The 27,545-nt window shown below is 47.2% G+C and overlaps 1 protein-coding gene across 1 annotated transcript; it reads right to left on the bottom strand.

Annotated features, from left to right (window-relative positions):
• Positions 1–3,213: 3,213 nt before the first annotated feature.
• On the bottom strand, positions 3,214–24,275 carry TMIGD1 (transmembrane and immunoglobulin domain containing 1). The gene is made up of 5 exons (XM_078683598.1): positions 24,006–24,275; positions 23,024–23,302; positions 8,985–9,088; positions 4,221–4,249; positions 3,214–3,361 (listed from the first exon to the last, which is right to left on the bottom strand). The coding sequence occupies exons 1-5, from the start codon at positions 24,256–24,258 to the stop codon at positions 3,358–3,360; spliced, it is 669 nt and encodes a 222-aa protein (XP_078539724.1). The 5' UTR covers positions 24,259–24,275; the 3' UTR covers positions 3,214–3,357.
• Between the last annotated feature and the right edge of the window lie 3,270 nt (positions 24,276–27,545).

Genomic DNA, 27,545 nt, shown 5'->3' with positions numbered 1-27,545 from the left:
CGCCCTCGGACTTGGTAATATTGCATTTAGGGGCCAACAATAGAGTGACGTTGGGTGCCAGGACCTGTCCAATTTGCTAGTGGCTGAAGTTTAGGGTTGGCTAAGCTTTTCTGGAGGCGGCCATCATGTGGTCATACATAGCGACAGGACAGTTAAGGCACCGAGAGCAACAGTGGCAACAGCAGCTGTGAATAGTTTGCTTTAATTGGTCCGTCAATATCCCTGCTATCTTGTGTGGGAGGCTAGATGATAAGTGAACCATTCTGGCCAGTGGCGGGGTGAATTCATGGTAGGGGGGGACATTTCAGGTCCCCATGGCATCTCATGTGGAGGCACAAAGAAAAACAGTATCACACGGACCACAAAGAGAGTACTTGCAGTAATTGGTAAAGAAACTGCAACATTGTGAGGGGGTGGGTCCATCACTGTGCAGCCCTTACCCGCCTTCCCACGCATGCGCTGTTGTGCTGAGGGACAATGTCCCTTTAGATTGGTTGGAGGATGTGGTCTGCGCCAGGGACCGAGACATGGCCCGGTTGCTCAGGCTAGCTCTCGTGGGTGGCGGGGGTAAACCAGGTATGGTTTCGCTGTGGGGGTGAGCGGGTCTCCGTCACAAGTAAAAATAGCAGGGATTTGCATAAGAACGATTGTCCCTTTCCTTCTCTAGGATAGGACCTTAGAGGGCCCAGAAAGGTCAGGAGGACTTGGACAAAGGGCAAACCACGAGTTGACAAAAACTGATTGTTTATCCATGGGAAGGTATGGGGGTTGTAGGTAATCTGATGTCTAGCTGACGATGTATGCGAAAAGAATTTGTTACAACCTTGTAATGATAAGTGATGTGTATTTTTATAACATCTTGCAAGTTTTTGTTAATGTATTAAAAGTACGATCTGAGATTTTGGTATGTCTCGAACGGGCTGTCTTTTTTGGGTTTAGTTAGTTATGGCGAAAGAGGGTTGTGTCAGAGGGAGGTCATCGACGTGTACCCTCCATATGACATTTGCACCATACTATATACTATATAACGTCCCTTTTTGTTTCTTCAGTGAATTTCTAAGTATGATATGATTACAATCGTAAATATATCATCCCTTTAACCATTGTTTTTTCTGTGAAAATATATTTATATACACACATACATATATACACACACACACACACACACACATACTCACATATATATGTAATCTATTTACAACATTAATGTTCTTTATATTTTTTACTGTAAACAGGGTTCCTGTCTTCAACAGAAATGTTCAGAACTTCTTGGAAGGAGGAAACATCTCAGTGGACGAGATTATGGTCTCACCACAAGTACAGGAAGTCTGGTAGTTATCAGTAAGTTGGGACCGATTGGGTAAATCGAGGTCAGATCTGCTTTCATCTCAATTGAGAAACCCCTGTTGATGATTAATTCAGACACACCTCTTCCTCGTTCCATACCAACGTAGTTTTAAATCAGTTTATTGCCCCTGTAAATACTGTGGGTTATGGTCACCTTAGAGCTTAAATGCTGCAGCGTAAATGAAAGCTAATGTAATTACATTTGTTTTTCAAAGGGGCTGTTCCTCTCCAGTCTTTTCACTTTTCAGATTTCTTTGAAACAGCAACCTTAACAACGTTTCCCTCATCTCCGCTTAGACCAGGGAGTCTGTGGGGTTTCTCCAGCCTGCTGGTCATTGCAGCTGGGCTGGAGAAACCTAAGTGCACATGTGTGTTTGACTGGCCTGAGACGGCCGGCCAACACACATCTGCGCACTTAGGGGGTGCACATAGCACTAGTCCTCCCCCCTCCCATGCCTCGGTCTGCCCCTCCCTGGAGCACTGGCTCAGAGCCGGCAAATGAAAAATAAAATTATGCTAGAACATAGTTTTATTTTTGATTTGCTGACTCTAAGCCAGGCAGTGGGGCAACGCTCTTCCGCCAGTGCGGAGGAGCTGCGCTGAATCTATAATAACCACAATGTAATTGACAGGACCTAAAGATGACACCATAATTGTAACTGTGGGCTCTCCAGCCATGGTGGAATTGTATAATATGCCCAGAGCAACTGGAGTGCCCTGCAGTGACACTGAACAGTGTCTGATACAGCCATTCCAGGCGCTACCTAAGACAGCACACAGGGAATGGTGTCATCTGACTACCTGATAAGAAAAAGTAAAAAAAAGCATGGCTTTTGAGGTTAGAGGTATGAAGGATGCAGCAGAAGTATCCACGTTCTACTGGGTGAGGCTTCAGACACTTCTAGTAAATTGCCTGTCAGCGCCAGACCCAGAGGTTCTAATGCTACCAAATCACTGATATTCCACAGTGCAACAATAAGTGCCTCAAAGTGATACTCTGTTGGTTTTTTAAGTTACTTGTCTTGGAAATTGGCTTAGCACTGCAGGGGTGTCTCCTCCATTTGAGCGGAGGAGCGTCGCCCCACAAGTCCCAGAGCTGAAAAATAAAATGGTAATAAAGTTTATTTATTACCCTTTTATTTTTCAGCAACCTGCCCTGAGCTAAGTGTCAGGACAGGGCGGGGCCAGCACCGCTGAGTGGCAGCAGCAGGGAGCTGTGCACTTTAAAACGTGCATGTCTGTTTGGCCTACCGTCTTGTGGCAGCCAGCCAGACATGTGCATTTTAAAGTTCTCTAACTTAGTTGTCTTAGACAGGTGGCTTAGAGAAAGCGCAGGGCTCAAGTACTCTTAGGAGCATTGAGAGAGGTTACTCTATCCAATCCTGGCGCTGCTTTCATGCTATGAAAGCGGCGCCATGATTGGGTAGTGCAGTTTTCTGCATCTGGAGCGTCCTGAAAGACACCGGAGGGAGGAGGATGTCGATCTACGAAGGTAAGCTCATTTTGTTTTTTATGCTCCCGCCCTTCCACCCTCTGTACAAGCCAGCCACCACTGCATAGCAGCAAAGAAATGCTACTTCTCAGTCAAGGATTCTCTGTCAGTGGGTAAAGAAGCTTCCACCTCCCTCAAAGCTGCTACTTAAAGGGAGTGTGTATCCACGCTGTTCAGAAAATCAGATCACCTCACTAACCTGGAGTAAAACCTTTTGGAATTTTGGTTCTAAAATTAACATTAACACAATCAACAAGATAGTTTGGATTCTAATAATTGTTTCTTCCTTTCCTTGAGGTTTGGAGTACAAGTTAAGGCTACAGTCTAATTTGCTCAGCATTGTTGGTCACAAGTTATCTTAAGTAAGTCATAAGTCATTAGTAGAAGTACAGTCTTTAATAGCAGTAGTATCAACTATGTAGTAAAGTTCACATGGTCATATGCTCTGAAACGACACCAGCCACGTGCCTCGCCTGGCCAGGGTAGCAACAGTGACGTGATGGCCGCCCGTCCTGGAATCACCTGGAAAAACATAAGCCACAAGTGAAAATGCGTCTTCATCTTTGTTAAAGAAACAATGGTGGTAATTAATGGTCGGTGCAGGTGTGGGATTAAGGGGTGAGGCTATTGGGAACACATGTTCATAGTAACCCCCCATACCTGGGTTGGATGGTTTAGACTAGACTTCATGGACCCTGGACCACAGATCTATCCTGAGTATGAAACTCTATGCAATCGAGACGCACTGTACAAACCAGACGTCCTTCCTGTCTCTGATGAACCATGTGATGAGGAACAGGCTTGATAAACCCTCTGTGTCCTGTTTACACCACGTGATGGGGCAGACTTCATAGACAAGTGTCTTTTACACCATGTGAGGGGACATGATGGATGGACTGGAAATCCCTTCTCTGATACACTATGTGAGGGGGAGAGACTTGATAGACCAGGATTCCGCCTGTGTCTTTTACACCATGTGATGAGACAGACCGGAAGAAATACAAGTCCCTTTTATGTCTGTTGCATCATGTGGTGAGCACAGGCCTAGGCGTCCTTTGTCCGAGTTAGACCACACAGTGTCACAAGTGGTGAATTGGGTATTGTATGCAGACCTCTAAAGAATATTCAACAGATGGGGCATTAAAGAACATTTAATACCCCCTCTGGCATGGGTGGTGGAAAATACTTGAGATCATACTAATGGCTCTCTCGTTTCTTTAAGTTTGATGAACCGATAGCCAGAGCCTTTCAAACCCCTAGTTTTCGGTATTGAGACACCCACCTGACTGCAATTTCCTAATGGGATGGATATGTTTGTACCCTCTGTTCTGAAAATGGATTTTAATACTGCAGAATTTGGTTTGGAAGAGGAAATACTTACAGTGCTGTTGAAACTGGCTTTTTGAAGCACTGTAAAAAAAACAGAAGAAACAAATTTAAAGTCCGAAATTGCATTTACGCATTAACAACAACTTATAACTTTGATGCTTAGGCGTGTGCTTCAGTGACTGAATCTCACATAAGGCTTAGACATACACATACACGTTTGCAACACTTGTCTTGTCGTAGGATGACTAAAACAACTTTTTTCATTGAAAAAGACAAACCTTTCATGAAGCAATTGATTGACCTATATGGTCCTGATTCACAAAGGTAAACTTACACTTTTGTGTAAGTTTACGATTGTTTGCTATTCACAAAGGGATTTACCTGTAGTTCCTTTACGAGTGCAGAGTCTCAGCACATTAAAAGACCTATCTTCTTTTGTGCGGAGACTCCGCACAGGTAAAGATAGTACTCGGAAATCCCTTTGTGAATAGAAAATTATCATAATATTACAACAAAATGTAAGTTTACCTTTGTGAATCAGGCCTTATGAAATATTGCGCCAAAGTGAATGCATTGTGGCTGGACTTTGGCGATGGATAGTAACCCGTCCATGCTATCAGCTGACATTGCTGTTGCACCCCTAAAGACTGGTTGCCCACACTCAAGCACCCCAACATTAGCCTCACTGATACATCATAAATAAATAGGGCTGTTTGAGAAATTTTTTTTTACTTCAAAACGCAGATGCGAATCATATTGCAAATCTTCACCAATTCTGGCTACAGTGGGCTAATCAGCATTGCCAAAGCCAATGGGTTTGATGGTGGCTGCCAGCTTTTTGGCTTTAATAATGCTTGTTTTGTTTGTAAAACGTCATTGTTGGAGAAGTTGCTGGTGCCTCCTCGTTCAAAAAAAGAAACGACTAAATGCCAAAATATGTTTTGGTCTCAAAAAAACACATATAGTCAAATAATCTCAGGCAGTGAAGGGAACTACTTTGTGTGTAGATGTGCTCATAGTGAAAGGGCAGAATGCCATCAATCACAATAAAGTTAGCCAATGACTGAAGCGCACGGACCCATCGTCCAATGTTGTATGAAGAATTGTATGAATGACACATTAGCAGTTGATCAAGAGGGCTGGATGAAAGCCCCTATTAGTATACCGTACATATAATTTTAGTAAAATAAAAAGGTATTGGCTAATGAGAGACCTAGAAAAGGAGGGGGTTATAGGTGGTAATTTCACAACTGTCCATGGACAGCTACAAAAATTATTCATGAGACAATTTACAAAGTTCCCTAAATGAGTAAGTACCCCTACCAACTAAAAACCTGTGACTGTCCAGTGGCGTAACAAGGGGGGGATGGAGGGGGCGGTCAGCCCAGGGCGGCACATGTTTTGGGGCGGCGGCCTGCCCCTCCGCTCCTACCTGCGGCCGTGCTAGGGGGGCCAGTTGCGGGACTTGCCACTTGTCAGCACCCCGCCCACCCTCTCTTCATACGGCAAACCTAGTGTCTGCCACGGGTGGCACAACAGTTTGCTACACCACTGTGACTGTCCATTTCGGAGATACGGGCTCCTAGGGTTTGGTGCCCACACAAGACATTGTGGGTGGCCTTTCGACATAATACCAGTCACCTAGCAGACATGTGAGCACAGTTTAGCCTCTCACGAGGCGCTACTCACTGGGACTGTGCCAAGTGTACTGACACAATGTCTGACCCCCAGTAGCTCTGTTCACTGTACATCAATCAAGTCTTTTGTGTAATCCTGCCTTTGGCATTCTATGCACTTTTTGGACTTGACTTGCAGTTTTTTTCTAGTTTGGATGGTGGTGGCCGGGGCTCTGTTCATTGACAAATCCTTCGCATAGGCTCTAGTCTACTGAGTAACCCAGCTTTGCACCAAGGGCCCCCAGGAAAGTACAGCAGGGGTCAGAATTACTGTCTGGAACCTCTGCTCCAATGCTGTCTTGTGGTAAGCAGAATGTGGTAAAACCGAGGACCCACAAAATCTACCAATAAGATCTGATGTTAGGCCACCAAGATAACATGCATACTGCCCCGTGCTATAGAAAATGTAGTACATTAAATGCTACAGATTTTTGGGCACTGTACCTTAGCCCCAGAAGTTGCTAGAATCTACTGTGGTTTTGTTTTCATATTTATTTATACTGTTCTATTTTACCTACTTGTCAATAAACACATGTTTCTTAGAGAAGTAATGGATGTGACTGTACATCGAATGTTTTGTGTTATTTACTACATGTGCACCATCCTGGGTTAGTTACTTCTCTCCAGCTGTTTGCCCTCTTGGCTTGAATGTCCTTCTGTGTTACCTCAAAGCCTCCTGTCAGAAGTGGATGTGCCCCTTGCCCCTCAAGCCCACTCTCTGAAGTAGTTATTCGTGGCAGGGAACTTTACTAGTGGCTGAGTTGGCTTGATGAATGAAACTTGTAGGGATGCTCCACGGGCTGCCAGTCTCATTGTGTTTTGAATTTAGAAAGGTTTGGATTGTCCATATATCATTCTGAGGGCAGTTTATAGTTCACACAGATACTGGGATCTGAAGAACTTCTGGTCCCGGTATCAGTGCCTGCCTACTAGGTTCAGATTTCAGAAACGGCGCTATGGTTGAAAACTCATTTTCAGTAGTTTCCCTTACACTTCGAACACCCTCTTACTTTGAACTCAGACTTGTCCCAGAACACCATTTTTTTTGCAGGGAAAATGTAAACTTGTCTGTTTTTCAATTTTGTATGATTGCTTGTCTGACTTATATATTCGTTGTATACTGTCTGTAAATGTTGTTATGCATATTCTGTAAAGCGCTCCTATACCCTCTGGTCAAGTTTGCGCTTGGTAAAACTTGAGAAAGAAAGAAATAAGAAAAATACAGCTTCTGGGGCTCTCACCAACCAGGATTGTGCAGAATAAGCTTCCATTGCTCAACTTCGTTAACCCTGGAGAGACAGGCGCCTAAAGTGAGTCATTTGCTTACCCAGTGGAGTGGACCCATACTAGTGATTTCCACACGAGCGATAAATACCCGTACCCCCATTAGTATTACCCAGTACCTCATGATAGCTCAGGACTCAATATCAGGTCTCATACTTGGCACAATTACACGTTTTCCTCGTGACATCAATGTACATACAAAGCATCCCTGACACTAAATTGGAATGCTATACTCAGTGAGTTGAGATCCTGAACTTCTCTCATGGCGTTGGCCCTTGTGGGCCGCCGTAGGACGCTCCATGTCTAAATTGGAGTCTTTGAATCCATGGGAAGGATTGGACTTGTCACTACACTGACAACTCTCAGCCCATCTTTAAGGCTCAGGAGGCCCCAGCCTGGAGGAAAGAGACCTCTTCGAGCCTCTTCATACATTGAGAATACACTCAAACTCCAGCTCATCTCACATCTCCATGCACCCACTCCTCAGCCAGGGAGTGTCTGGAGGTTAAGGAGTTCACAGAGCCATACCATGCACATCTGTTCAATCATTCATTCATACATTCATTCACAGTTCCAGACAGCCGCCTGATTCAAGCAGACGAGCTCCAGGAAATTCCAGGCCACCCAAACGTCACTCAGAAGCCCAGGGCTGATACGGAAAGTATGTTTTGCAAAACAAGGGGGTGAAGAATTGATCTCTTGTGTAAATCTGAGCCACAGACATTACACTGGGTCGCATTCCAATTCATTGTGTTTTTTGGCCTACTGTGTCGTTGCAGAGAGGGACCAAAAATGCAAATCAGTGTGGCCCTTCTCCTAGAGGAGCAGTCCAGCCAGAACTACTCAACAACACCCACTCTGGGCGGGCGCAGAAGCACCCCAAGACCGGTTTAAGGCTTGCTGGGCCTTTTCACTTAGTTGAAGAGCGGATCTTAGGGAGCAGAGAACACGGCCTCCCTCTTGCCCCCCAACCTGTGCATACTTCTTGCACTTACGTCATCTCACTGAGTGAAACAGAAAGGTGACGCGTGAAGTGCTTGCACTCATCTCAGCCAGGACAAAGTTACTTAACAGTAAAAAAACGATCTATATTTATTAGTAAATCCCTCAATGGTGCTGCGAGGTGTTGCCTGCCCCCTCCAGTGCCCCCACGGACTCAGACTCAAGGGCTCTGGGTCGTGGTCATACCAGTGCAGAGGAGGCAGGCACCAGAGGAGCTGTGTGCCTGTCAGTGGCAGGCCTTGTGGCGATATAGGACATAACATATATTCGGCTATGCATGGGTGTTTTTGAACCCAGAAAAGTATCTGCACTTGTTCCCCGCACCGCTGGGCAGGGCAGGCGCACTTTTCACCACAGAGAGCGTCATTGCATAAGAGCCAGGGGTGGGTTTGCCACTGAGACTGCAGAGGCGCCGTGGAAAAGAGCGAAGCTTGGACAGACCTATACACTGTGTGCTACTCCACGGGAAGGCTGCCTCTGTAGAGTGAAAGGAGGGGAGGGGAGCGGGAAGTAGTTGTAAGGAGTATAGTTACTGGGTGAGGGTCACATCTGGCTCCTCTCTAGACCACTGGGCAGGCTGATGACAGCAACTGTTGTGTGCCTTCTTTGCAAACCCTTTACACATTTTATCTGACTCTTTCCCCCTGCTTAGGCCTCGCTCCAATTGTTTTCTGAACTTCTCCTTGGTTCCCCGTGGAGCTTTGTTAAGCAACTCCACCCTCAAGGGTCCCAGTGAGGCTTCTCCGCTTTCTCCTTTGCCCCCACACCTCCCACGCTAGTTTGATACCTTATTGATCATTGACGAGGCGTACTGTAGCCCAAACTCATTGCTTTTTTTTTTTTTTTAAACTTACTTTAAATATTTTCTCTCTCCGTGCGAATATCCCAAAGGCAATGGTCAGCACCACGACCACCACAGCGGCGATGATGGCTTCAAAGGGGAAGCCCGGCTTCTTATCTGCAGAGAAAGAGGGAGCCAAGCAGAGGTTAGACTGGAAGGTCACTGCAGGAGATACCTGGTCTGAGGGGTCGGATCTACAGGGAGACCCTCACCTCACTCAGGGATGAATCCTTCTCAGAGTGTCCGGAAACCACACAATTTGACTGTAGGTTTCCTTGGGGCCCACACCATTTTCCATGAAACACTGTAGCAAAGAAGAAAGGGTGACTTTGTGGATGTGTAGTGACCTAGAGCAGTGGCGTAGCAAGGTCATTTGGTACTCGGTGCAGAAAATTTCTTGTCACCCCCAACTTGACAAAATGGCAAATATATGTTTTTAAAACACACATTTTTGCCATTTTGCAGCCCCCTCAATGATGACACCCGGGGCGGCCCGCACCCACCGCACCCCCTCCCTACGTCACTGGCCTACAGCCTTATTATGATGGCGGTCGGTCAGACTGCCGACCTCTATTGCGGCAGTCAGGAGAGCGCCCAAGCAGTCGGCGCTCTGACCGCTTTATTACGGTTGCGAAGTGCTCCTTTACACTGTGGTTTGTGCTGTGGCCCAGGAAAAGGTCCGAAGCACAAGCCGCCGTACAAAGGAGCACCTTTTGCACCTCCATGCACCGTGGGCCATGCACCATTGGGTGCATGGCCACGGTGCATGGAGATGTGTGGGAGCACACATATGCCCCCTGAGCCACTTTACAGTGGCTCACGACAGAAAGGAGCTCTGTTTGGGGCCCCCAATATTCATTTCCGACAGACTTTTCATGGCGGTCTTTCCAACATGAAAAGGCTGTTAGAAAGGGATATTAGTAATTCCAAAATTCCGATGGCGGTGCCAGCCATTCAGTATTGCGATTACGACCTCCGCCCAACTGGATCACTGAGCCTGTCAGAGGTTGCTGTCTTCCCCCCTCAACCCGTTAGGATCCGACCATCTGTTTTGTAATCCAACGGTTGGTCAGACTGCAACCGGCAGCCTGTCAGTGGCGGTCTGACCTACATCGTAATCAGGGCCCTAGTCCATAATATTAAAATAAGAGAGATGCATACAGAACTTGATATTGTAGCTTTAATTGCTGCATGCTCATAATACTAAAATTGAAACTTTCGTGGTTGTCATTCTTGCTGTAGGAGGGAAAATGAAAGCACTGCTTAGAGGATTTTCCCAAATCCTTCGGTAAAATCTGATGAGTTTCTCCTCACTTCTCTTCCACCGCCTTATCCTGTCTCACTGCTTCCTATGCGTACTTTTTCCCGACTAGAAAGTGATCTCTCAGCTCTGCTGAGCAAGAGACATGGGATGGGCAGAAGACAAGAGAAAGAGAACAGTACAGGGGGAATTATAGATCTCCGCCACCTCTTCTGCTCATGAAGAGAGGGGGACATAAGGTGACACACAAGGTCAACAGAGAATGGTTATGGAGACAGAAACTAAATAACAGAGACACAGTGGCATAGCAATGGCGGTGGGCGGAGCAGTCTGCCCTGGGTGGCACGAGTTTTGGGGGCGGTGGACACCCCCTTGTCTCCTCTGCTATTACCTGCGGCCGCTGTGGGCGGGTAGCACAGGGACCGTCGCCGCCCCCCCCTTCACCTGTGGCCGTCGCGGGGCGGCCAATGCCATGGGTTTCAAAAGGTCTAGCTACGTCACTGGAGAGACAAGAAGTAGGTAGTGCCACAGAAGTAGAGAGAAAGGTAAGGTTTTAGAGTGAGTTGGGGAAATTTGGAGGCGGGGAGGAGAAAATGTAGAAGGAGTGCAAGGTGTGGTCAGTTAGTGTACCAGCTCCCAGTGCTGCCGCACGTGCCAGAAATGTCCGTCCCCAGTGCTCGCGTCGGAAGGCGGAGCGCGTAGATAAAAAAAGAGGGGAAACATCATTTACCACGAAGGCATTACCACTACTAACATTTACCACGTGACACTTACCACGCAGGGTGCCTTCCACGCAGGGTGCCTTCCACGACGTCTTTACCACGGGCTGGGGGGGAGATGTGGTATTCCTTCGAGTCGTTCTGCGTGGGCTTGGGGGGCAGAGGGGGGCTGGGGGGGGTCTCCCCCCCCAAAAATAACAAGCGGTGGGCAGAGGGGGGCTGGGGGGGGTCTCCCCCCCAAAAAATAACAAGCAGTTTACTTAAAAAAAAAAAACGAACATAATTTTAAAAGAAAAAGGAAAGAGCCTCCCCCAAAGACGTGCCGTGTACGTCAAAAAAACAGTCCTTTTTTTATTTTGGTATACGTGTTTTGACGCTTGTTTCAATGGAGGATGGAAGTAAGGGCTCGTAGAGAAAGACGTGCAGGTAAGACGTTTCTAGGCGTAGTAAAATCCTACGTTGTAAATACCAGCGTGGTAAAGCCACTTGCGATGTAAAATTCGCGTGGTAAAGCCATGCGTGGTAATTGAAATCGTGGTATAATCATATATTCAAAAAAGAGGGGCGTGACCACACTAGGCAGTCCTCCGCAAATACGAGCTAAGTGTGAGTGTCTAATTATTGCTGCGGCGCATTGGCAAAGCGCGCCAAACCTCACATGGCCCTAGGCTCGCCCAATCACACTGGCGACGAGAAGCGGAACGGCCCACGCTCCAGGGTGCCCAGCAGGGGGTAGCTGCAACATGACCCTACAGTGTGCAGTCCGCACAGAGAACCGCTTTTGAAGCAGGCCCAACACCCCATACAGCACCACAAGGCAGGAGGCCTCTCGCCTGTCCTCAGGAAGTACAGGATAGCTGTGTGATTGAGCAGAATCCACCCACCGGTATCGGACAGTGGCTCAGCAGGACATGCCCACACCAACACTGTTGAGTTGCGCACAACGGGCAGGGGAGGCACGCAGGCATTGTCACACTCGGCAGAGAGTACCCACGTGCCACAGGGTCGCATTCATGGACGCTGACCGCGCAAGACCCCGGTAGTGCCGGTCCCACTGGCCAATACACTGGATCAATTCCTTTGGGCACTGCACCCTTGCTGGGACGTTCAGACACCTCATTAGCCAGCATCATGGGAGATCAGGGAGAGGGGGCGCAACCCCCAGCAAGAGCCACAACATAGCACCCTCCATCAGGAGTTTTGCCTCCTTTTAGTGAATTGGCAGAACCCTCTACAGTATACAGCCTCGCCGTGGTGGCAAGTCTGGCTCAACCGCCTGGAGAATTATTTCATCGCCACCAGGGAGACAATGGTGCCATTAAGTGCTCACTACTTCTCCACTACGTGGGGAGGAAACACATCTGCTCTTCAAACACCTACCGGCCACCGGACCCCCGAGAACTGTGCAGCAGCAGTGGCTGCATTGAACGCACACTTTGATCCGCAACTAAATCCAGACTTTGAGCATTTTAAGTTGAGGCAAGCAAGACAAAGGGAGGGAGAATCAGTGGACTCTTTTCACACAAGGCTGAGGGATCTTGCTAGCACTCACCTCGGAGGGGACAGAGCAGCAGAAGAAATCAGGGCGCAATTGATTCTGGGGATCCGCAGTAAAGTCTTGCGAGGCCTCATCCTAAGGCAGCCGAACATACCAACGAATGACATACTGTGTTGGCACGGTCCCATGACTTTCAGCCGCGTGTGCAGAAGAGATGGACCTGGCGCACATGTGCAATACAGACAAGGGCGTTGCCGTCAAGACCGAACATGCCGATGCCGTCAGAATGCGGGACAAGCCCAACAACTCAAGAGATCACCTACTGCCAACCCCGAAAGGCCAATGTGGGTACTGTGGGTATGAGGAACATCCTCCACAATCATGCCCATCAGAAGGGAAGACATGCACCAACTGCGGGATTGCGAACCATTTCGCCTCGGTGTGCAGAAAGAAAGCATCATGGAGAGAAGGCAAACGACCCAAGCAAATGCTGAGACTGGTCCATCAAATATCCAGTGTCTCGCTATCGTCCTCGCCAGGAAGAAAGAAGACGGACGCAACCGTCTACCTAGCAGACAACACCTTATTAGATGAGGAAGGGGAGACGTACCTAGTCTCTTTCACCTAAGCCCTGAAAAGACAGAGACGTCCCCAACCCCGGTGCACGGTGCAGATAGCCGGGTCAGGAGTCAATGCAGTGATAGACACGGGAGTGTCCCTCACCGTCGTGGGAATCCAACAATATAACAAATTCAAGCCCAGACCAAAGCTGCAACCCTCAAAGCCAAAGATCTTGACCTATGGGAGTGATTCTCCATTACCCATTTGAGGCAAAATGACCGTGCCTGTGCGGTCAGAAGACTCTGAAGTCACAGTTGACATCCATGTTTTCAACCAAGAGGCAGACATTTTGCTGAGCAGCCATGCAGCAGAAGACCTGGGACTAGTGAAGTTCACCAGCAGCATGCAAGAGGACCAGACCAAAGAACTGCTCAGCCAATTCAACGATCTGTTCCAGGGATGGGACAGATAAAAAAAGCTACAATCAAACTGCACATAGGCCCACCCGTCATGCCGATGGTACTGAGGCACAGGAGGATTCCCTTCCACCTCCGACCACTAGTCGATGAAGAGCTGCAGAAGCTAGAAGATCAAGGGGTCATAGAGAAGGTTTCAGGGCCCACCCCATGGGTGTCCCACAAGGTAATCACTGAAAAGCCTCGCCAACCAGGAAAAACAAGACTCTGCATCGATATGCGCCTTCCCAACAAGGCCATTCGGCGTGAACCCCACCTTACGCTCACCATGGTCGACATTGTGGCCGACCTGAATGGGTCCAGGTGGTTTTCGAAATTAGACCTGAATGCAGTCTATCACCAGCTGGCGCTTGCAAAAGAAAGCCGGTACATAACCCCATTCAGCATGCACCTAGGACTCGGAAGGTACAAGCGCCTGAATTTTGGCATATCTTCAGCTGCCAAAATCTTCCAGAATGCAGTCAAAGAGATCTTGGTCGGGCTGCCTGGTATACTAAACGTGAGTAACAACATCCTCATCCAATCACAGACTGTCGAGGAACACTACCGGCACCTGAGAGTCACGCTGCAAAGACTCCAGGACCATGGGGTCACCTTACATAGGGAGAAGTGTATGCTGTTTCAACAACGGATAGAATTCTTCGGCTACATGTTCACGCAAGATGGAATCCAGGTCAACCCCAGGAAATCCCAGGAAATCAAAAACGCACCCGCACCCCTCACATTAGCTTAAGTTCGTAGCTTCCTTGGGATGGCCACATACTGGGGCTTCTTCATCCCGGACCAAGCCACCATCGCTGAGCCACTCTGAAATCTCATGCGATCCGACGCCATGTGGCAATGGGGCCCAGCCGAAGAAGCAGCATTTCCAGCAATCAAGAGTGCTCTCCTCGACCACACCACGCTGGTGTATTTCAACCCCACCAAACGGACTGAAATACTAGTAGAAGCCAGCTCGGTAGGCCTCGGGCCGTCCTTACCCAGGAGCAAGAGCCTGGATAGTAGGCTGCCCTGGAATACACCAGCAAATCGCTCTCCGCGACCGAGAGACGATATGCCCAGATTGAGAGGTAAGCCCTAGCTATCCCCCGGGCGTGCCGTCACTTACACTTGTACATATGTGGGCACCCATTCAAGATCATTATGGACCATCAATCCCTAGTACCGTTATTTAAAGGATCGGCGCCTCACCCCCCGCCACGCATTGAATGATGGCTATTGAACTCCAGCAGTAAGAGATGGCCGTGGCATACCGTCCGGGAGCCAAAAACCCTGCCGATTTCTTTTGAAGACACCCGGGGCCAGCGGAAGACGGATGTGAAGAACAGGGTGCTGACCCCACGGAGGCCCACCTGAACATGATCTCGGCACTCACGTGCCCTCGAGCACTGGCCCTTGAGGAGGTGACAGCTGCAGCGGAAGCAGACCCAGTTATTGCCAAGGTTCGAGCAGCCGTACAAAGGAGTGCACTGGCACCAGTTTCTACAATCAGCCAACTCATGGGTAGGCCCGGAGAAGCAGAATCTAGTACACATGTGGAGGGTCAGGAATGAACTAAGAATCCTGCTGAGAGGATCTCGGATTGTGATCCCAGTGTCACTCCAGTCGCGGGCAACGCAACTCGCCCACGGTGGACACCAAGGGTTAGAGAAGATGAAGGCACACATGCGGGAAAAAGTCTAGTACCCGGGCATGGACACCCATGTCGACGAGACAGTCCGGAGGTGCCCCTCCTGTCAGGTGACAAGTGACCCCAAAAGACCCCCTCCCATCCACAACGAAGAGCACGGGAAGAATCCATGGGAGAAGCTGAGCGCAAAACTTTGGGAGCTTCCCGGACGGCAAGGTCACTCTCGTCCTGATCGACAGCTACTCAAAATACCCAATCATGGAAGTTGTCCCCTCAACGGCCTTCTCACACATAGGCCCAGTGCTGGAAAAGGTATTCGCCATGTTTGGGTGCCCAGAAGAATTCCGAAGTGACAACTGACCCCCGTTCCAAGGTCATGAGTTCCAGGAGTTCATGCAACGCCATTGGCATCCGGCATAGGTGCATCACCCCGTAATGGCCCAAAGCCAATGGCGAAATCGAATGATTTATGAGGACAATCAACAAAGCCCTACGCATTGTCATGGCTGAGCAGGCCGACCCAGAACAGCGCCTACAGAAATTCCTGCGGAAATACCGGAGCTCCCCTCAAAGGTCCACGCATCAGGCACCATGGGCGCTGATGTTCAATGGGTTCCGCCGCGATGGCCTCCTTATTGCCCCAGGGTGGACACCCCCTCAATTTGGTGAAGAAGGCACCCTCCAGAGGAGGAAACAACGCAACATCACGGCCAGTCACACCCGAAGAGCCGTGTCTCGTCAGCTGAAACGAGTGGACTCCGTCATCATGAGGGACCGGAGGCCCAGAGGGAAGTTCTGAACCTGCTATGAGCATGGCTACTGGACTGTGACTGATGTGAAAGGAACCATGGTGACAGTCGACAAGGAAGGAGAAGTCGTAACCCGCAACAACTCATGGTCCAAACAGGTGGTCAACCCCGAACACTGTGCGGGGTGCACCGAGGGGTGGAGTGTTGAGAGAGAGATAAGGTAGAAAGAAATGTGAGTTAGTGAGAGGTAAAGATATACAGCAAGAGAGATCAGAAAGCGAATGAAGTATAGAGAGATGCCAACAAGAGAGAGTGGTGAGATATAAAGGGGCAAAGACAGTCAGGTATGGAGTGTAGTGAGGCACAGCGAAAGGCAAAGAGAAGCTGGTGATGGCAAAAAGAGAAGCATAGAGGTGAGCTAGAGAAAGGTGAGGCAAATACAGAGTTAGAGAGAGGGAGGTAGTGAGAGAGACAGCTGATGTATAAACGGAGGAATATGTAGAGAGATGAGGTAGAGGATGAACCGAATAAACAGAAGGAGGCACAGAGAGAGATGAGAGAGATAAAGGAAGTAATAAGAGAAAAAGAAGTAGAGGTAAAATAGAGAGCGAAAGGAGTATGTTAGCCAGAGAAGTGAGATAAGTGCAACATAGGCAGAAAGAGACAGGTGATGTGGAGAGGCGAGGCAGAGAACACTTGGTGAGGTAAAACAATAGGTTATGTATAGAGAGAGGGGTAGATTGGGTAGAGAAAGACGGTTTAGAAACAGAAATAGGAGTTACAGAAATTAAAGGTGCGAGGTAGAGAGAAGTTCAGTAACAAGGAGCCATAGAGAGAGGAGGTGAAAAAAAGATGAGGGGGAAAGAGAGGTGATGTGGATGGAAGTGCGATTCATGGAGATGTGCAAAGGGCATTGATTTGCAGAGAGAGGGAAGAGGTAAAGAGAAAGCGAAGGCAGAGAGAGGAGGATAGACTCAGAGGACAGCGATTTCAGACAAGTCTCTGTAAGTGCATTAACCATGTGAGCTATGTTACCAAGATGCAAACCTGAGGACTGCTGGGTCACTGCAGCAGACACTTAACCAAATTAACCACCTGCCAAAGATACAGATGGTAGAACAGCTGCGTGAGTTAATATTGTCACTGCCCTGAGTGAATATTGTCACTGCCCTGATCTACAAACATCCAAAAGGACACAAGCTCCATCTGATTGTGTTTAGTTCAGCCTTTCATCCTTCTAAGGCTGATAAACGTAGTGCTGAGAAGGTTGGTACCACCAATCATGTATAGTACTAGAGAAGAGTACGAGCCAGAGCCACAGAGGCTGGAAGAGGGAGCAGTGAGGTAGTGGGAGGAAAGGCGAGTGAGTTGTAATGGAAGAGAGCAGAGAGACAGACATAAGGGAGGCAGAGAGAGTTGATGGTGAGAAGAGGAGGAACATAGAAATGGCGGGCTAAGTGGTGAGAGAGGGAGGTAGAAAGAGAGTGGTGAATGAGAATGAGATAATGTGTGGTGAGAAAGATATATTCTTTTTTTTTTAGGTCAACTTTCCCTAACTACCTCAGACAGTGCCAGGGTTAATGCTGGCTTGGCCAGACATGCGGATAAAGCTTCTGTGGCTGTGCACACCCCGCTAATACGTTTTAAAAAGAGTGTGTTTGTTAAGCATATATTTGTCTGTGACTGCCCCATTCACTTTCCCAAGGGTGCCCTTGAAAGATGGAGGCCCTAGGCAATTGCCAACCATGCCTTAAACCGCCTCTGTCTCCGGTTCGTGGTTGCATCCCAGGGGGCACCAGCTCTCTTCAGGCCTCTGTCCAGCCTGGAGCAGAACTGTAAGTGCCAAGTAAACCGACAGGGGGCCCAGAAGTCTGACAATTAAATATGTATTGGGGTGTAGCCTAAAGTGAGCTGGGGGCCTCAAAGGAATATATGACTAAGGAGTCACTATAATACAATGTGTAATTCATGCCCAGGACATATTTTCGCATATCTACAAGGGCTGACTCAAGATTTTATTCTATTGAGGGTGATGCCATGATAATTCAGTGACATTAAGAGGGTTAGTAAAATTATGATGCAATTATTAATCATGATAGTCGGAACAGGGCCTTTCAGGGTATGTTTTATGATTGCTGAGGGTGTTCTGGTGCAAATTAGCTTTGACCCCACCCATTTTATAAATAGATAAAATGAGTACCATGAGCTGGGTAGTAATTATATGTGTATCAATATAGTTTGTGTTGTGTTTATATGTACTATCATTGTGAATAGTATAATTTTTCACCTTTATCTACAGTACACTATGCATTGAGAAGACGTTATGAGCTTTGCCTATCCCAACCATAGGATGCATCACATTTTTCAACCATTTCTGCTATTTCTGTTTGCACTATTCACATGTTTACTTTAATGTGAGGAATCGTTTCCCCTTTCAGAGAGCTAGAAAAAGTATATTGCTTTTATAATACATGGGGTACTGCAATTCCTGTATCAAACCCTGTCTCTAATTTCTTTATTGCAGGTGATTTGTTACACAACAACTCGCCTGTACGAATCGTACCCTGCAATGTCCCCCGTACGTACGACGAAGTATGATTCGTACCAGGAGCAGGACTCCGTACGAATCGTACAGAGTCCGTACAAATCAAATCCCCGTACGAATCTCCCTCGGAACCCGCTGTACGCCACATCCGTACGGTTCGCGGCTGGTTTTTCCGACCCAGCAAGTACGAATCGTGTCGGGTACGCACCGTACAACGTTTTTTTTACGGGAGCCGAAAACGTCCGGAGAAGCAGATTTCGCTTCGAAACAGATACGGAACGCCCCCCCCGGGACGGTGCGTACACACCATGATCGCAGGGGTACGGTGCGTACCCCTGCAATCATAGGGTGTACGCACAGTACCCCGCAATTGCAGGGTGTACGCACCGTACCCCATGTTCGGTGTGTATGTGAATGTGTGCTTTTCCGTACGAATCGCCCTTACCTGACGTGGACCGTACGAATTCCGTCCTCATCCCCCGGTCCGGATCGTACTCGTCGGTTTGTACGGCATGTTCACGATTCGTACGGAGAGGGCTCTGGAAAAGAATCGTACGGATGATTTTTTTCCCGATTCGGTATCAACCCCCTTGTGTCCTTCAAATCAAAATTAAGAGGAAGAATATTAATAGTCTGATCTAACATGTAGAACCTTCTAGAAATGTCTTTTAATACACTCCAAGTGTTTGCTGTTTGGAGAGTAGCTAAAAATAATACTTTCTTATATGATTTTCACATGCCTGTAGCCGCTTAGTTCTTTCTATCTCTCTCCTTCTGGGTTATGACCCTAGGAGTTGCTAGCTTGTTGCTTGCTCTTGGAATTACAACCTTATTTATGTCCAGCAGTTTCTGCTTGGAATCAGATACCTGTTCCCGGACCTACTGTTATTCTACAGTTCATATCCCGCTCCTGAATTATTGGCTGATTTACTTCCACTAAAGTTTTTTTCTGAGATCCAGTGTTTTGTCCACTAAAGGTTCTGGGTTTTCTCAATTTAAATCTCACTCCTGCCCTACCTCCTTAACAATCTGATGCCAGGAGTAGGAGAAAAAAGTGGCAATGGGGATGTATTCCCAAATTACTGGTGCATTCAGGGCACTAAAAAAGCCTTTTGCAATGGAGTATGCTTGTTCCCTAGCACTGTCAGAATTACCATTTCCAAATTGTAGGTTACCGTTTTATCTCGCTTTGCAAATACCCTGAGTGTTAGGACTGTCTGCTGCTGTGCAAGCTACATCACATCCCAACCCCCTCACCACTGCGCATTCACCCATCTCTGCTTGTGGATGGTGAATGAGGCTATGGCCTCAGTGGCAGGCAATTACTGACATGACCATCGAGGGCAGAGGAGGCCGCCATGACAGAGAAGGCAAGACCAAGGTTGCCTCAGGAAACAGCATCATAGGTGACACCTACAACTAGGAGAGAATTGCCTGAGCTCTCCTAGAACTGCCTGCAGTCAGGACCCACCTCCTGTCAGGCTCTACCTCCAGTCAGGCCCCACCTCCAGTCAGGCCCCACCTCCAGTCAGGCCCCACCTCCAGTCAGGCCCCACCTCCAATCAGCCCTACCTCCAGTTAGGCCACACCTCCAGTTAGGCCCCACCTCCAGTTAGGCCCCACCTCCAGTCAGCCCATACCTCCTGTCAGGCCCCACCTCAAGTCAGGCCCCACCTCCAGTCAGGCTCTACCTCCAGTCAGGCTCTACCTCCAGTCAGGCTCTACCTCCAGTCAGGCTCTACCTCCAGCCAGGCTCTACCTCCAGTCAGGCCCTACCTCCAGTCAGGCCCTACCTCCAGTCAGGCCCTACCTCCAGTCAGGCCCTACCTCCAGTCAGGCCCTACCTCCAGTCAGGCCCTACCTCCAGTCAGGCCCTACCTCCAGTCAGGCCCCACTTCCAGTCAGGCCCTACCTCCAGTCAGGCCCTACCTCCAGTCAGGCCCTACCTCCAGTCAGCCCTACCTTTAGTCAGGCCATACCTCCAATCAGGCCATACCTCCAGTCAGGCCCTACCTCCAGTCAGGCCCTACCTCCAGTCAGGCCCTACCTCCCGTCAGGCCCTACCTCCCGTCAGGCCCTACCTCCCGTCAGGCACTACCTCCCGCCAGGCACTACCTCCCGTCAGGCCCTACCTCCCGTCAGGCCCTACCTCCCGTCAGGCCCTACCTCCCGTCAGGCCCTACCTCCAGTCAGCCCTACCTCCCGTCAGGCCCTACCTCCTGTCAGGGGGAACAGCGTTTATAACGCTGTCAATACCACGCGGGTAGGTAACAATGTGGACGTTACGTCGTCCGCGTTGTTACCACGTATGGCATTACATCGCAAGTCGTTTCTATGACTTGCGCTAGATGAGAATCGCCTTGCGCTAGATGGCGCTCAACACCAAGGAATGTGTTGGATTTTAAATCCAACACATTCCCTACTGTTGCGCTAACTGGAGTAGGAATAGTAATTTATACTATTCCTAAGTCCAGCACATCGTCTACTGCAAGTCGTAGAAACGAATTGCGATGTAAAGCCATGCGTGGTAACAACGCGGACAATGTAACGTCTGCGTTGTAACCTACTGCGTGGTAATGTATGTCATAGTAACGTTATACATTCTCCTGTCAGGCCCTACCTCCTTAACAATCTGCTGACAGGAGTAGGAGAAAGAAGCGGCAGACCTTACCTTTGTCAGAAGAAATTACGCCCAAAGGTGTCCAGAAAATCTGCCCCTGCGACTCAAAGAGAGTGATTTTCAGCTGAGTTTTGGATGGCGTCTGTCCCCCAAGCAGGAGGGGTGCTAATTATATAAGAACGTTTGCTGTATGCTTGATTTCATTCTGTCCGCCAACATACATCAGAAATGGTAGAGATATAATAAGGCCCACATTTTCCGACGAGAAATCATGGACCTAACTTTGGACTTCACCAATTTCCATTAGATAGATTTATCAGTCTAGTGTATGATAGGATGAAAATAACGCTTATGCGTTGAATTCCTCCAGTAGCACATCAATACCTTCTGATTGTGTCAATATTTACTTAAATGGAATTATCCATAGAAGCTTTTAAATTGGACCAAAACCTCTACTTCTCGGGAAGAGTAAACCATGTCGTTCCAAGACAAAATGCACACATATTTTAAGCGATGATCCCACGTCCTGGAATAAGAGGTGACATGAGCTATAAGGAACTTTTTGATGTGTACTGAATTGATCTTCCCACATTGCGTTAAAGATTGTGATGTAGCATTGTATTTATTACATTTCAATTAAAATATTTTTCAAACAGATGCGCAAAATAACATAGTTTTCAAAGGGCAGAAAAGAAAAGGTTTCCTGTAGTTATCTATGCACTCGCTGCTATTTTTAATCTTTTACTCCAAGAGCAAGAACATGCGGACACTGTGAACACAGTCATTTTGACTTGTTTGAGACTGAAAATCCACTGTAGAACTTTGGTGAATAAAACTAAAAACCAAGAATAATGGTATAAGGCTTTTTGTATGGCAGAAGATGGGTGTGTTTCCAACAACAGCTAGAACCAGTATTTAGAACTAACATTTAGACTACCAGACTGCAGAACCAGTGGTGACCAAAAAATAAATAAAGACCAGTGGGTAATGTGCCCATGTGACTATGTGTCCGTCACAAACTAATCCTTAAAAGATAGTCTAGGCTTTTAAGATGTACACATGAGATACATATAGATACAGCTATCATACAAATACTTAATATTACACAATCTTACACACAGCTCCAGGAGTTGTGTGCACTTCTCCCTGCACGGTGCTATTTACACGTAAAAATGGGTTTAGGAAATAAGTAGTCATTTGAGAATTAAATGTGTTTACAGAAAAGTTTCTTTAATTTAAGTATAGACTTAATTTATTGTGTGTTTAATTTAAGGGTTATGCTGTCAGGTACAGAGCCAGGACACCCAATTTCTAACTGTTACTCTCTCACTTCTCACAGCTTTGTAATCCTGGGCAAATCATTTCACCGACTCGTATTCAAATTTCGTCAAGGTTTGAACATTTGTTGTGCGCAGAAACAGGCGGACCAATGTACAGTGTTGCTTATATACAACTTCAAATGGAATGTATTTATAGAAGTATTTTTTAATCTAATTTATATCTGCATCAGGGTGTTCTGTTTCACTATGTTTCCTCTACGTTTTACTGTTTACAAACCTCCATCAAATTAAGAAGCTAAACCTTATGACTCATCTTTCCATAGCAGCATGTACTGCTACACAAACTCTAAATATTAAATCCTGAAATTAATATACGCCAATACTGCAGTTTCTTGTCCTTTCCAAAATGGACACCTAGATGCCTTCTGTAAATGGAAACACGCACAATACAGAGTTAATTGAATTTTTTCTCTTCTTGAGGATTCTGGTAAGGACAAACCCACCTGCCACTCCACAGTGTCATATCACATCTGTATCAAGGTTAGTATTGGAAAAGAGCAGAGTGGATGGCTGAATGTGTCTGCAAGATCATATCACTTCATTTTGCAAGTCTACCTTTTATTTGGGAAATCTATTAGAAAGAGGTCAAACTCCCCATACCATACAAGTGAGCCTGTGTGCAATGTTCTGTACATGTTGCTGCATTACGTTACCTTCTACCACCAAGTAAAATTCCCTCGTTGTGATATTGTTGCTGATGTAGGCCTCGCAAATGTACGTCCCACTGTCAGACTTTTCTGCTTTGCTGATCGACAGTTGGAAGATCTCGCTGGTACGGCGTTGGGTGAATCGATTTTTCTTGAGTACCAGCGTCCCGTTTGCCTGGCGCCAGGTCATCTCAGGCTGGGGGTTGGCCTGAACGTTGCAGTTGATGTCCACGTTGCCTTCTTCCTCCACAACAAGGCTGGTTGTACCGCTCAGAATTGGTGGGACTGTCAAAGAATGAAAAAGTCCAATAAACATCTGTCAATGCACATTCATAACCAGCCTGCTCTCTGTCCATCTCTCTCCTCATATTTATGATTCATATCTACGGGTAGGGAGCCGTGGGGCATTTTCAAGGAAAGGGTGGGCAGTGATATCTTTCTTTGGTCAGTGCCATCAGTTTTCAATATTTAATGGATGTCAATATTTCCAGCTTGAAAGGAGAGGGATGCTCAGAGCACAAACCTTGCACCAAGTAATAGAGAGACCTGACAAATCTAAGCCTTCACTCAAGGTTTGCAAGGTACCATCCCATGGTGCACAGGTCTTGCAGCCTTCCACAGAACAATACTGCATTGTTCCCACATCGCGTAGCTAATGTCTCAGAGATCAGCAGAGACATCATGGACATTCACACGCGAACCTACAACCCCAGTGTAAATGTCTGAGGATACATATCTCTCACAGCTCAGAGCATAACAGGCTATAAAGACACTCTGGCACCTCAGCTGTTGCTTCATACAGCAGCAGTACTAACCCCTGAGTTGTCATGTGTCACAGACTAGCACAGACATCTATTCACAACATATTGTAGGTGGTGTCTCAAACAGCAGCAGAATTGCTGACTCTCATTCTTGTAAGTATGTGGTAAACCTCCAGCTGTGTTTACATATAACAAGCCAGTAGATGTGAGAAGTACACCCTACTCACACTGCACGTCCAGGACCACGGTGACCTTGGCGGATGAGTTGCTCTTCAGCAGGCAGGTGAAGGGCACCTCATTGTCGCTTGTGCTCACGTTGGGGATACAGACCTCACTGTGGTTGATTTTGTTTCCCGCTTTCAGGTCTATGAGGCCATCCTTGCGGTACCAGACAAGCTCCTCATCCACAGTATTGCCTTCAGCGGAGCAGCGGAGGGAAACACTAGTGCCAGTTGTCAGAGGCAGCGCTGCGTCCACCATGTGGCCATTTATTGAGATCCCTGCAGAGAGGATACAAGAGCAACGCACTGCTAAAAGATGCAACGTATGAGTTCTATTTATTTATTTATTTTGAAAGTTTTATATAGCGCGAACCAGACTCTTGCGAGTATCAGAGCGCTTTACAGGGCAAGTGGAGTAAATACGATATATTACGGTATAGGATAACACAAAATAGGTAAGTTATACATTCGTCTAGATCAAGAGAGGATGGTGCTAAGCTAGAGCAAAACAACAAAGATAAAGAGAAGGACGAATATGAATGAAGAGAAGCAGGTAATACAGTGCAGTGAGTGGGCATAGAGTTCACGTGAATTGAGCCATGAGGATAGCTTTCACTTCTCTTTTGAAGGCGGTAGAGGAAGGGTTCATTCTGGTTTCATTGGGCAAAGTGTTCCATATCCTCGGAGCCATACCAGAGAAGGATCGGTTATATGGTTTTTTTCTTGGCAAATCGTTGCGGTTGTAGGAGCAGAGTCTTGGCACTCCTGGAAGCTCTGCTGCCCGCCGAGAGCACCAATTTCTGGGCAAGGTATTGTGGGGCGTTGTGGTAGAGGGCCTTGTGAGTCAGACAAGCGATTTTTAAATGAATTGTGTTTTCAAACGGTAGCCAGTTGAGGGCTCTCGGGTCTGGGGATATGTGGGTGTTTCTCTTAGAACCTGTGATGAGTCTCGCCGCTGAGTTTATCGTGGTTCTTAGCGGGGCTGTCGATGACCACGGGAGTCCGCATAAGGTTACTTCTCCATATTCTAGGCATAGGATAACTAGGGCTTGAACTGCTTGTTTGAGATCGAAGGCGGGCAGATAGGGTTTCAGTTTTCTCAGGGTCTTATGGTGGAAGTTGGCTCCCTTTGTTGAGGTGCTGATGTGTTTCTGCATCTTTAGATAACTGTCCAGCGTTACCCCTAGAGATTTTGCTGAGTCGACTATGAGCGGTTGTCCATTGAGAGCTGTTAGGTGCTTCAACCAGTCTATGATAGTGTGAGTTTTGTTAGGGGGAGCGATTACAAGGAATTCTGTTTTGAGGGAGTTGAGTTTCAAGTGGTTTTATGGCCAGCCAAATTTGTCTTTTTTGTAGTGTGGTGTTGAGTGATTTGATGTCTTCCAGAGAGTGGATTTTGATGTATATTTGGGTGTCGTCAGCATACATGTGGAAGTGCATCTTGGAGAGGCTGAGAAGATCAGTGAGCGGTTCCATGAAAAGGTTGAATAGGGAGAGAGAGAGGGAGGAGCCTTGTGGGACTCCCAGCGTGACAGACGAGGGAATGGACAGGGATTGGTTGACCCAAAATCTTTGGGATCTATTTTGGAGGAAAGAGGAGAACCAGTTAAATACATTTCCGGACAAACCCATTCTGTGTTTCAGGAGATTCAGCAGGTTGTCGTGTTTGACGGTGTTAAAAGCTGATGACAGGTCGAGTAGGATTAGAAGACCGGCTTCATTTTGGTCAAGGATTTTTAGAGCGTCGTCTAATATATGTGTTATGGCTGATTCTGTGCTGTGACCTGCTCTGAAACCAGATTGAAATTGGTTCAGCAGGTTGAAACAAGCAATGTAACTGTTCAGTTGTATGTTAACGCATTTTTCCAGGAGTTTGGCTAACATAGGGATGTTAGAGATCAGACGATAGTTATTAGGGTCCGAGGGGTTGGCTGTGGGTTTCTTTAGGATAGGCGAGACCTGCCCCGTTTTCAGGGTGTCAGGAATGGATCCTTGAAGAAGGGAAGTGTTAATGATCTTGGTCCAGAGGAGTAGAAGGAGAGGAATGAAGTCCTTTATGTAGTTTGCTGGTAGCGGGTCTGTGAAGTGATTGGAGGGTTTCAGCGCGCTTAACGTTTTTAGTATGGTGTCTTCACTGTAAGTGTTGAAGTGGGACCATGATGAATTGTTTTTTAGTTGAATAACGGGAGGTCATTAGCTAGGGCCCCGTCAAGGGACTGAGCTGGGCCCTCTTTCAAGTCTGAGATGGATATTAGGTCCTTGAGTAGATCAGATTTAATGGATTCTGTCTTAGAGGCGGAGGAGGCAAATTCATCACCGGTGGAATTAGAGAGAGCGTTGGTGTTGAGGACATTAGGTGGGTTCTTGGTTTGGGCTTTGATAAGATCAAAGAGTTTTTTGGGGCGGTTCTTGGCAAGGTCTAGTTGAGATCTGAAGAAGTCGGTTTTAGATTTTCATATTTTTCTGAAATAAGCATTTCTGGAAGTTCTGAGAAGTTTGAGGAGGTCAGTTGAGGGTGTAGCTCTCCAACATCATTCAATTACTCTAAGAGAGCGTCTGTCATCATTTAGCCTCCCATCGTACCATGGTTTGCAATCTTTTGAGGAGGTTCTCTTCAGTTTCAATGGGGCAATTTTGTCTAGGAGGTTGTTCATGGAATGAAAGTAGTGATTTGTCAGCCCCTGAACATCAGCCAGGTCTTCCGGGGGACTAAGAGGGGTTGAGTTATCTAAGGCTGTGAGGGCAGATCCGACGTTTTTAAGGTTTCTCTTCCAGATCTTCTGTTTCTTTATATAGGTTAATACTGCAGCAGGTTCTCTGTGGATATGCTGCTCAAATACATGTTGAAACATCCATGTTTGACTTTGAAGCCACCATGGAACTGGTGATATTTAATAACACCTGGATCAAAAGTAGATCAACTAACACTTTCTGTAGAATCCTGAGGGGAGCTCACCAACAGAACTTAAGGGATAAAACAATCATGTGCGCGCACATGTAAGTTAAAGGAAAGGTGGGAAGTAGGATGTGGCCACTAGATTTAACAGTGTCAGAAATTGGACAGATCAAGAGAATCGAATCCGGTAAATCACTGTGGGATTAAGTCACAAGAGACTTTGTTGATTTTAGCGGTAGTTAAGAAAAGTTTGGGATGCCTTTGTTAAATGGTGCTGTAAGTATCTTAAATCCAGGAAACTCCAGCTGACATATGGTAAGGTTGGAATAGAGCCAAACAAGTGCCCATTGGTTTAGGGAAGAAGGAACAATCATATGGATCTCTGGTAGCCACCCTTCCCCCCATTGGCTACCACAGGGAGTAGGAAAAAGGTGAGGATTCTCAGTTTATGGATAATATGGATAGCATAGAGTGAACAACTACTTTCGATAACTGATGGAAAATATGTGACCGCCAATTAGAAGATTGGTGGATAAGTATACTTGGGAAGAATATGACTAGTTAAGGCCCCAAAACATGACTCCTGTTTTAGGACGGAAAGAAGCAAATGTAGAAATAGTTAGAAAGGAAGGAAAGGAAGGAATTAGATT

This window comes from Lissotriton helveticus, chromosome 3_1 (genome assembly GCF_964261635.1).
Source record: "Lissotriton helveticus chromosome 3_1, aLisHel1.1, whole genome shotgun sequence".
NCBI lineage: Eukaryota > Metazoa > Chordata > Amphibia > Caudata > Salamandridae > Lissotriton > Lissotriton helveticus.
Note: the sequence above shows the minus strand (reverse complement) of the source record. Positions and strands in the feature narration are given on the sequence as shown.

Excerpts from the sequence above, each read along its gene's own strand:
- TMIGD1 (XM_078683598.1), bottom strand. The coding sequence starts at position 24,258 with ATGGTGGACGCAGCGCTGCCTCTGACAACTGGCACTAGTGTTTCCCTC. Across the intron at positions 23,303-24,005 it reads CGTGGTCCTGGACGTGCAGT|TCCCACCAATTCTGAGCGGT; the intron begins GTGAGTAGGGTG and ends ATTCTTTGACAG. Across the intron at positions 4,250-8,984 it reads GGAGAGAGAAAATATTTAAA|TGCTTCAAAAAGCCAGTTTC; the intron begins GTAAGTTTAAAA and ends TTTTTTTTACAG.